Genomic DNA, 11,408 nt, shown 5'->3' on the forward strand with positions numbered 1-11,408 from the left:
GTTGAGAAATTAGATGTGCTAGAATTAAATGCCACTTAGTTAATAGAATGGATTGTGCTTTGGATGGTTTAAATTCCCACTAAATTATATGGTGTCCTATCAAAGTGAATACAATAATTATATCTCCGGTCTAGAAACACGGTACACAAAGTATTTATAGGCATTATATGTGACATTTGATAAAAAGTAATTTTATTTCTATCATGTTTAGCATTGTCGCTTATGGTATTTTATCCGAGGACTATGCATTAGCAAAGAAAAAGAAAGAGAGTTCACTGGTCTGTTCCTTATTCTAGGTAAGTATCATCGCCTTCATTTTTTTGCTGCACTGTGTAATTTGTCCTACGGGTACAAAATTCGCATGTAGGAAGGCATTACGCCGCCCTCTCTGACTTGATGAACGTAGTCGGAAATATAGTCTTGCAGGGAAGATATGGTAACTTTTTGTCTTGCACTCTTGCTCGTTTCTCTAGTACACCAAATTTTAGTGAAATGAAGTACGGTTAGGTACATTCATTTTAATGTGAGACGGAGAAAGCTCTAGTACTAAAGCAATAGCTAAAACTCTTGGCGTTTGCTCCATGACAAAGATAGAATCAGTCGAACCGATGAAAGTAATACGATCTCACAAAAGCAACACGCACCAGAAAGGTAGTCCACCGGTTGATCAGATCGTCGCCGAAATCGTGCCTACGTTTCCTCTTGCGGAAAACAGAAAGATCTGCATCCACGAACGCAGGATGCAGCTAGCTGGCCGCGATCGATCACGATTTCGCGTAGCGAGGAAGGTTCCTGTATCCGGTACGTACTACGTCACGAGCATTCATTCATATCCCAGCGCAGACGCACGGCCTGCCGCAACCGATTCTGCGATCACCTTTTCCAGTACAGCAGCATCCGCAATCCAGATCCGGCGGTACGTACTCTGCCATGGACATTCACTCGCTCTGAACCCCTACCATCAACCGCCGCTGCCTAGGAGCCGTACGAGAGAGTAGCACTCTAGTCGACGCCACGCCACCGACGTCCGTCCGTCCGTCCGTCCGGTCGATGTCGTCGTGAGTCGATCCGCGCGCCCGATCTCTGCAGCGTATCATGGGACGCGTGGACGCGTACGGGCCGGGTCGCTCGCCTGCCCTTGTTGGTCCCCTTCCGTCCGTCCCGCCTGTGTTGGAAGGAAGATCACGCGACGCGATACGGCAATGACGAGCGACCGGTCGGTGGCGCCCGGCGTGCGTACATGGCCCGTACCGCCCGAGCGATCGCGGCGCGGAGGCCGACCGATCCGAATGAAACCCGGGGATCCTGCCATGCACGCACGGCACGACGTTGATGGTGCGTTACGTACGTGGGCTGGGCTGGGAGTGAAAGGAAGGAAGGAAGGAAGAGATCGCGTGTGAGGTGAGATGGATCACCAGCAGCTGTGATGCAAGAGGAGGGTGGGAATCGAAGGGGCAAGTGACCCTTCCACGCACGGAAGGAAATCAAACCAAACCGCCCGATGATCTCACGAATCACTGGTGAATCTCCGAAATCAATCCGTATCCTGCCGCTGCTCACCCAAGAGGATCGAATTTTCAAGCAAATCCTCGAGCCCGCCCGGTACGGATCACCTGCTGCCGCCCGGAAAGACCAAATAAAATCCCAGCCAGCCGGCCCAGAAAGAAAAACTAAAAAAAAAGTGATGCAGGTTGTGCGTGCCCCATGCACGCAAATCCCATCTCCTCCCCACTTGCGACTTGTCCAAGAGAAGAGAAAAGAAAAAGGGGGGAGAAGAGAAGATACGCAGAGAGCATACGGTGTGCGTGAGCGCGGGGCATGCGAGTGACGACGACGGGCGGAGCGAAAGCGAGGGGCTCGGCAGGAAAATCCCGGCGGGGATCTCCCGGGCTGGGCCGCGGGGCCCGCGGATCCGCGGCCGGATCGGGCCGGGGCCCCACCGGGGGGGCTGGGTTTCGCTCGATCCGCGAGCCTAGGATCCCTTTCGAGATCTCGCAGGATTTCCCCCGCATTTATTTTCCGCCTCCCCCCGGCCCTGTATATATACCGCCGCGCGTCGCGGCCAACCCAACCAACACCGCATCAACACATCCATCCTTCAGACGAGTTCTTCGCCGTTACATACTACTACTCCTGCTGCTCCGGCGAGTTTGATCGACTGATGGCTGCGGCTGCTCCCACCCAGGCTCCGGCCATGACCCTGCCGGCCGCCATGGCCGCCAAGGTGGCGCCCGCCCCCGCCGGCGACCGCAAGGTGGTGCCGCTGATGACCGACGCCGACGAGGTCGTCGTCCAGGTCCAGGTCCAGGCCGAGCTGCACGTGCTCGCCGTCGACGACAGCGTCGTCGACCGCGCCGTCATCGCCAAGATCCTCCGCAGCTCAAAATACAGAGGTGAGAAATCGAATCAGTCCCAATCCAATCAAGCCGCGCTCCGGCGATTCTTCAAGAAATTGGACGGCCGCTCGATCCATCCTCGTTGTATATGTTCTAACCTGCCTTTCTTCTGTGCTGCAGTGACCACCGTGGACTCAGCGACGCGGGCGCTGGAGCTGCTGGGCCTGGGGCTCATCACGGACGTGAACATGATCATCACCGACTACTGGATGCCCGGCATGACCGGGTACGAGCTGCTGAAGCGCGTCAAGGAGTCGTCGGAGCTCCGGGAGATCCCCGTGGTGATCATGTCGTCGGAGAACGTGCCCAACCGCATCACCCGCTGCCTCGAGGAGGGCGCCGAGGACTTCCTCCTCAAGCCCGTCCGCCCCTCCGACGTCTCCCGCCTCTGCAACCGCATCCGGTGATCAGCCACCGGAAGCCTCGACGGAGGAGGAGGATTAATTCTTAAGTAGAGCAGGATTTTCCAATTCTTTTTTCTTCGGTGTTCTTTCCCATGGACATAGATCCGCCCGCTGCCGCTGCCGCTGCCGCCTCAAACAACAGCTTAACTTTTGGGGGACCTAGTAGATGATGATGATGATTAGATTAGGATGTTAGTTCGTCCCCTTGCGTGCTCTGCTTCTTCAGAGATGCCAAGAAGAACCAAAATCAAACAGAGTATTCATTCGGCCAAGAGAAAGGAAATCTTCTGGATGAATCTTGTTCAGATATGTTTCCCCTCTTGGCTACATGTCGAAATGGCATCAGACCAGAGCAACATGTTGACAGTTTCATAACCAGAGCCAATCTTTTGCAACAATTAACCATCACCGTCTGGTTCCCATCTCCTTAATCAATCTCCACATGCTCACGGCTGTTCACACATGTGTCTGCCTGCCCCTAATCATGCTTTGTCTGCCACGCGATACATTTTCCATGATTGATTCTTAATTGCTTGCCCTGATGCTATTGATGATGTCGACGAGGCAGTATAATAGGAGACACACAATCTCGATCGTACGTGCGTATCTCGTAGTTGTACATATACAAACGGCTCCGGGTTGTCTTAGGTGAGCTGTTGTTATACGCGGCGTATAAAAAACTGAAAAAGTCCAAAGGCCGGAGCATATATGGTAGTAATGAATGGGGGCACTGTGGAAGGATCTCCCCGGAGATCTGCTTACCTGGCGCCAGATTCTGCTTCCGCACAAGGCGATGTGAGGTGTGGTGTGGGAGCGCTGTATGTGGCCACCATGTGGCTGGCTGCCCGGATGGATGGATTAAACTGGGAATAAACATGCGGATCAGGGGGAAGATATGGCGGATCGGTGCTGCAGCTGTGTGTTTTGTTATTAGGTCGGGTCCTGATTTTATCCGATTCTGTGTCTTGTCTCGTGGAATGTCAAAGTCGGATATGTTATCTTTGATTTGAGTTGTGGACAAGTAGTTGCAGCAGTTGTTTTGTTGGAATAGTGGTTCCGTTGGTTTGGAAGAAGAAGAAAAGTCCACTGAGACCCTGTGCTGCTGGGTGGGCATTTCTGGCCTTGACTTCACATTGTTTACTAGAATCAGTTTATCTACGTTTGTTTAGCGCTGGTAAACGTTTCACCTGGTGAGTAAAAAATGTTGAACTGATTAAACTGTTGGGATTCAGAGATAGGGCACCGGCGGCAGGTAAAAGGCAGCAGTAACTCCTGCTCGGGCATTAAACAGCTAGCGGAGAAATGTCGAGATCGCTGCGTGAGGCAGAGTCATAAAGTTCCGATTGGAACTGTATGAACTCATGGCCACTAGCATTAGTGAGGGTATTGGCCCGGTGTGATCTTCGGGGAAGAAGGAAGGAAAAGTCGGAGAAGATCGATCGCACGGACTGACTGATGCCCGTGGCCGGACCGGACCCGAGTTATGAGCGCGGCACGTACGTGCTCCGTGGAGCGCACGGCGGGTGTCGCGTCTCGCGTACGTAGCGTACTGCTTCCTACGTAGTACCCTATCTGCGTGTCACTGGTCGATCGATGCAGCGTACGTGCGTGCGTATGTACGGGGTACAGCCGATTCTCTAGTTTGATGCTGCTTGATTCCGGCGTCATGCTCTAAAGGCAGTTCACCAAAAGGTACCAGGTTCCTCCGTTTCGAAAAAAAAAGGTACCAGGTTTATGGGTATCATATGGAGTAATTCGCTCTGTACATGTACTGTGTACAGCCTAGTAAAAATCCTGCCTATGTAATAAGGATGGGACAGATTCAAGTACATGGAAGATCGGCTAACGGCCTGCTCATATTTGTGTTAAGCAAGCTTGCAAAATTGACGTGACCGAAAGCTGGATCGAAAGTACTCCTAGCTTCCTGATCAGTAGCCTTCTGGCTGACTGCCCAGCAAACGCTTTCAAGTAATAAAGCTCTCAATATTTCCCCCGTAAAAAAAGATTCAAGTACATGGTACGTTTGAGCGTTTTTAAGCAGTGCTGCAAGGACCATGTGCCGAGTGCTGCCTCACTGTTTGCAAAAAAGAAAAGTGCCACCTCTCACTAATTGTTTTCTGCGTTTATGTACAGTTTTTTTTCACTCTAGGCAATACACAAGAAAGAGGCTACCCGAGAGTTTCTCACCGGTGTCACTATTTCTGTTATATTTGTCTCGAAAAAAACTATTTCTGTTATATTTTTCTTCTTCTTGTTTTTTCGAGAAGACTATTTCTGTTACCACAATAATGCAGGAGACAGTGCCAATATTTTTTTGCGGGTATGAGACGGTGCCAATTAATCGGGCGTGAGAGGCACATTGGCCAAGATGTGAATATTCTTGCAAGAAAAAAATGTCACTTGTAAATAAACATATGCAGCTTTATAAATCTCGGCCATCTTGGCCAATGTGTCACTCATGCATGTAACTTTTCGTTTGGTCTGTAGTTCTTGTTTTTCATTTTTCTTTCAGTGTCTTCCATCTGATGTATTTTCTTCTATTGATCAACATAAAATTCGACCGTTTTCTTAAGCAAACAATCTACAAGTTTTTGGAAAATAAAACAAGTACTCCTTCCTTGCCAAATTAATAGTGCCCAAAGTATTTTTTTAAGAGAAAAGGTATGTTTTCCATCCCCTAAGTTTGTTGAAAATTAACATTCGATCCCTCAAGAATTTTGGGATGAAATTTGGCCCCGAAGTCTTAGAACCAGGTAAAGTTCATCCTAACCTAGATTTGAGCAGAAAATTAGCCACGTGGAAGCTATTTTCTTGTGTCCAAAATCAGAAAGTGCACTGCACGCACACGATGGTGGGTTCCTGTCGACGAAGTAGATACAAGGTAGGTGAGGGCGATGCCGACGGGTTCCTGTCGCCAGCTGGGGCCTCGCCGGTCGAGTCGAGGGAAGGGGAGGGGCGGCGACTCTCACCTGTGTGTCACCGGTGGTGCTGCAAATCAAAGGGAGGAGCAGTGGCGCGACCTTCTTTGGGCTCGTCAGCATCAATCAACACATATTCGACAAAACGGATCTGCCACCATCGGGAGGAGCACGGCCAACATCGGTGCCTCGCATCGATGTAGGGTCCGACGAAGCCCCGGCATTTGACCGTAGTAGGGATGCAGTGGTGGGATGGTGATGAGGGGAGGGGTGAGGAGGGTGTGGGTGGGGTTTGCCAGGGCGATGCGGTCGGGTGTGTCGGGGTACGCGACGGTGCGCCTGGGGTTGGCGCGGGTGGATAGTTTTGTGACGTGCGGCTGATGGGACATATTGATGGTTGGGTGGGGGTAGTAGTAGTGCAGGTAGGTGTCCGGTTTTCATCGGCGGGAAGTGCAAATAGATTACGTAGCTGGAGGAAAGAGAAAACCGGGGACACATGGTTGGTTTTCCTCTCTAACCTGGTTTTGGACAAATTAGAACCGGTATTGAGACTTGAGGGACCAAAAGTCAACCAATTTGTTCTCAGGGATCAAATGTCAACCAAATTGTTTTGAGGGACCGAATGTAGGCCTCCGTTAAATCTGAGTGATGAAAAGCGTACTTTAAAAAAAGGGCCAAACTTTATCGATTTTGACCATGTTACATAGAGATATATCAGTACCGCCATTAGGTTTACTATTAAATACGTTTTCATATATACCGGCAAAAAAAAATTGTTTTTTTTAATCTAAAAGAAATTCGTTTTGATAGGACATATTTTAACATCGTAGATGTTCTGGGTGGTCCAAAATGGAAGACGCCGGTGACCTTCGTTGCAAGTCACGAGCATCTCCACGCGACCGATCAAGAGGATCATACATGCATGTGTCATGTGTGTAGCTACTATGCAAATGCCAATGCAATCGCTGTTCCACGATCCATGCGTCTAGTCGACATCCAGATCTCGGGCAGAATCAAAGTCTTGATCATGAAAGGGAGGAGGTCGATAGGCCAGTGGGGGTCGAGCCATCAGGTGCGTGTGACACCGCGGGGCCAGGCGACGGGACGGTCGGCATGGACAGACAGGGGATCGATCATCCGAAAATGGCCCGCCGGGAAACGCCGGCCACCCGCTGGCGGTTCTGTTCATGAGGGAAACGTGGGCGTGGCCACTTGGCTGGCTTGGTCCGGGCCGGCCGGACGGACTCGGGGTCGCCAGGCTCGCCGGACTTTGACCGCGGGGCCGGATCCATCCGTCGAACCAGTGATTCAAAACTGGCCAACTCCACCGCGCGATCCTATCCTGTCCGCCCCGATCCGTTTGGGGTAAAAGGGACAAAAGAGGCGGCCCAGCGCGCGACGGCCCGGACCCATTCTGTCCGTTTTGTGTCCGAACCGACCCATTTCGAGCGCAAACTTGCGCCGGGTTTGGGTCGCGGTGGACACCAAACAGACGCGCCCTCGTCCGCGTCGGGGCCGCGTGGCAGGCGGCCACCTACCTTCCTCCCGCCCACATCAATGCGCACGGACGGGCGGCCCCACCTGTCATCCACACATGGAAGGGTCGCCGTCCTTCTTTAAGTGGGAAGCGTGGACCGCTCGTCGTCCACACTGCCCCACGCCACCCCACGGCCTCCTCGAAACCCGACGGCCCCAGGCCCCAAACCCTAGCCAAGAACTCGCCGGCCGGCCGCCCCGCAGCCATGGGGTGTCGTGGTTCTAAGTCTGACAGTAGAGTGTGGGGTAGGTATGGAGAGGCAAGGTCCTAGCTATGGAGAGGTTGTAAACACAAGAGATGTACGAGTTCAGGCCCTTCTCGGAGGAAGTAAAAGCCCTACGTCTCGGAGCCCGGAGGCGGTCGAGTGGATTATGTGTATATGGATTACAGAGTGTCAAACCCTTCTACCTGTGGAGGGGGGTGGCTTATATAGAGTGCGCCAGGACCCCAGCCAGCCCACGTAATGAAGGGTTTAAGGTACATTAAGTCTGGGGCGTTACTGGTAACGCCCCACATAAAGTGTCTTTACTATCATAAAGTCTATTTAATTACAGACCGTTGCAGTGCCGAGTGCCTCTTGACCTTCTGGTGGTCGAGTGAGTCTTCGTGGTCGAGTCCTTCAAGTCAGTCGAGTGAGTCCCTTGTAGGTCGACTGGAAGGTGATCTCTTCTACGGGTGTCCTTGGGCAGGGTACTTAGACCAGGTCTGTGACCCTCCCCTAGGTACATGACCCCATCATTAGCCCCCGAATGGATTGAGGCTTGAGTGATGAAGGAGTTGATGTTGTTTCCGATTAGCTTTCGCATACTGGTCGTGCGTTGTTTTGAACCAAAAAATTCTCTTTGTTGATAGTGAACACCTTTTCTTCAGTCGACTCGATCCATTATTTTTCTTCGTCGAGTGATCTTTTGGACTTTGCTGATTTCCGAGCGACGGATCGCAGGAAATCCCGCGTCTGGCAGACTGATCTGCCGTTCGCGGATTCCGCGGGATACGGAATTTGGGGGAGCGCGCGAAGCGGAGCGGACCGCAGTGCTCGGATAGGACAGGGCATAGACGCCTCGATCCCCGCGCCGCTTTTTTCACCACGTATCACGCCCGCGCAACTGTTTCAGGATATGATTAGATCGACCGGGCCCACCTGTCATCCACTCGGAAGGGATCTTATAAATGCGCCCGGCGAGGGTTTTCTGAACAGTGCCTCAGCATTCTCCCTCTGCTCCCTTCGTCTCCGCCCAACGCGCCCGCTCTCGCCTCCGCACAACTTCTCCTCGCGCGCCTCGCCGGTAGCCATGGTCAAGGAGAAGACGGCGGCGCTGGAACGCGCGAAGAAGGCGTCGGCGACGGAGAAGGCGAAGGGGAGATCCACCAGCCGCGGCGGGTCTTCATCTAGATCTCGCCTGCCGAAAGGCTGGGTCCAGGGAGATTGGATCCAGTCGACCATCACGGAGAAGGATCTCCTCGACATGGCCAACGAGGGCCTGATCCCTCATGGAGCTACGAGGCTTCCGGGGAAAGAGTGGCAGCCCCAGCCGGAAGAGGGTGAGTGCGTGCTTCTGGCTACCCATGTCGACCGCGGATTCTCTTTGCCGCCGAGCATTTTCTTTCGTAGTTTCTTGAACTTCTTTGGAGCGCAACTCCACCACTTCACCCCTAATTCTATCGCCTATCTTGCCGCGTTTGTGTCCATGTGTGAGAGTTTCCTGGGTTGTCGACCGCATTGGGGTTTGTTCAAGCACATATTCACGTGTCCCTCTCAGACCGTGAAGAAGGCGAGCCCAGGCGACGAAAAAACCCGAGTTGTCCAAATGTGTGAGGGTCTGGGGATCCAGGTGAGGAACAAGAGCACCTTCCCAGCCATGACATTTCTCGAGTCAGTCAGAGGCTGGCAGTCGACCTGGTTCTACTGCCAGGATCAGTCGACGCCGGGGCAGTCGAGTGGACTCCCTCAGTTCACCATGGGTCGAGTGAACAAGCCCTCCTCTCTGAAGGTGATTCCGGAGGAGAAAGCTGACGTGAAGATGCTGATGGAGCGTGTAGTTCAGTTGGTTCGGGAGGGAGTGACGGGTATGGATCTCCTGGAGGTTTTTCTTAGGCGTCGTATCCAGCCTCTTCAGTTCCGGAGCCATTGCATGTGGTTGTACTGCGGGACTGAGGATGTGACTCGGGTCAATCCAGAAGCAGTCGACGATGCCACTCTGGAAAGGTGGATGGCTGCTGTTACTGGGAACAAGGATAACCCTCGCGGAGCCAGAAGGATTCCTCCACTCGACTGCCACAGTGATCCAAACAAGGTATGTCATTGTATTCTCGTTGCATTTATTTCTGTTTTCTCTGCCGATCGGTCGATTGATCTTTGTCTTGATGTCTATCAGGCCCTCACTGAGCTGTACTCGATGCCCAATGGAGCACAGGCTCCGACCGAGGAGGGAGAAGCGAGCGGGGGCGAGAGCCAGGAGGAGGAGTGGGACTCGGACGCCGCTGAGGATGATGATGATGATGATGACGATGATGATGATGACGATGAGGACGAGGAAGAGGAGGAGGAGGAGGAGGTCGCACCACCGCGCTCGGAAAGGCGGTCGAAACTTGTCCATGACCCTGCGATTGAATGTGGCAAGGGGGTTGCGACTGTTACACAGTCGACCAAGCGTCCTCGGACCACCTCTCCGGCGCCGACTGAAAAGGCGTCGAAGCAGCCCAGGGCGGCCCCGTCAAAGCCGACCAAGCACCTGCCGAAGATGAAGGTGTCCATCCCCACCATATCAGGGTAATCATGTTGCTTAAGTCTTCTTGTTTTGTGTGAACTTTATCTCTGGTTGGCGCTGGACTTAGTCGACTGACTCTTTGGAGTTGCAGTGCTGCTACTTCTGAGACCTCAGCCCGGGCTGACGATCATGAGATGGAGGACGCAGCAACCTCAAAACCTGGTACTATACTCTTAACCCCGTTTCTAGTCGACTGACTCATGATCTCTAATTCTGATTCTTTTCTGTAGCTCCATCCAATGTTGTTATCACTCTACCTGATGATGATGAAGATGAGGAACCGCTGAAGCACAGAATGAGAAGGAAAGCGTCTGCCAGCAGGGTGCCTCAGGATGTGACGGTGCCTGAGACTCTGGTCGCGGAGGAGGAGAACACCACTCGACACACTGTGTCCTTCGCAGATCCACTGACGAGTGCTCTGCAGCCCTCCCTCTTCACGACGCACCACGTCCCAGAGGACCAAGCTGGCGCCGCGAAGGAGGCGATACGCCAGGCAGCTTACGACGCCAGTTCCGCCCTTCAAAGCAATGTTCAGGTCAGTCGACCAGCGCTTGTTTTCTTTCCAGAATTTATAGTAATCACCCAGTGGGTGTGTCGATTAAAACTCCGTGTTAGCGGGGGCACGCTGAGTGCACCCGCTGGGTGTAGTCCCCAAGGCTAGGGTCGACTGCTGGCGGTCGGCCTTAGGCTTTATAATTTCAGTCTTTCCGTCATTCGACTATGGCGAATGGATTTCGCAAACCGGTGGGGGCACACTGAGTGCACCCACTGGGTGTAGTCCCCGAGACTGTGGTCGACTGCTTGCAGTCGATTACAGTCTTAAAGAATACATCTCTCTTTTTTTTTGAGGTCGACTGGTCGACTCTATCTTCAATAGGATTAGTGGGGGCACGCTGAGTGCACCCACTGGGTGTAGTCCCCAAGGCTAAGGTCGACTGCTGACAGTCGGCCTTAGGCTTTATAATTTCAGTCTTTCCGTCATTCGACTATGGCGACTGGATTTCGCAAACCGGTCGACTGGTCGACTCTGTCTTCAATAGGATTAGTGGGGGCACGCTGAGTGCACCCACTGGGTGTAGTCCCCGAGACTACGGTCGAATGCTTGGATTCGGTTGTAGTCTTAGTAACGCGTGATTTTTCCTTTTCCACTCAGAAGTGAAATATCTTTGACATTTAGTCGATTGGTTCTTCGCAGAACTCCTGTGACCTTGCGGCTCGCTACACTGAACTGGAAAACAAGCACATTCAGCTCGAGCTGAATTTGAAGCTGGTTCAGGAGAATCTGACGAAGGCAAAGGAGGAGACCGAAGGTATGTTTGGTGAGACCTCGACGACTGCTTTTTCCCTTCATTTGTTTCAAAATCTGATCTTGCTGTAACTTGCAG

The 11,408-nt window shown here is 52.6% G+C and overlaps 1 protein-coding gene across 1 annotated transcript; it reads left to right on the forward strand.

Annotated features, from left to right (window-relative positions):
* The first annotated feature begins 2,081 nt into the window (after window positions 1–2,081).
* On the forward strand, window positions 2,082–3,202 carry LOC119366326 (two-component response regulator ORR6-like). The gene is made up of 2 exons (XM_037632047.1): window positions 2,082–2,393; window positions 2,517–3,202. The coding sequence occupies exons 1-2, from the start codon at window positions 2,162–2,164 to the stop codon at window positions 2,801–2,803; spliced, it is 519 nt and encodes a 172-aa protein (XP_037487944.1). The 5' UTR covers window positions 2,082–2,161; the 3' UTR covers window positions 2,804–3,202.
* The last annotated feature ends 8,206 nt before the right edge of the window (window positions 3,203–11,408 follow it).

Source organism: Triticum dicoccoides, chromosome 2B (genome assembly GCF_002162155.2).
Source record: "Triticum dicoccoides isolate Atlit2015 ecotype Zavitan chromosome 2B, WEW_v2.0, whole genome shotgun sequence".
Taxonomy (NCBI): domain Eukaryota; kingdom Viridiplantae; phylum Streptophyta; class Magnoliopsida; order Poales; family Poaceae; genus Triticum; species Triticum dicoccoides.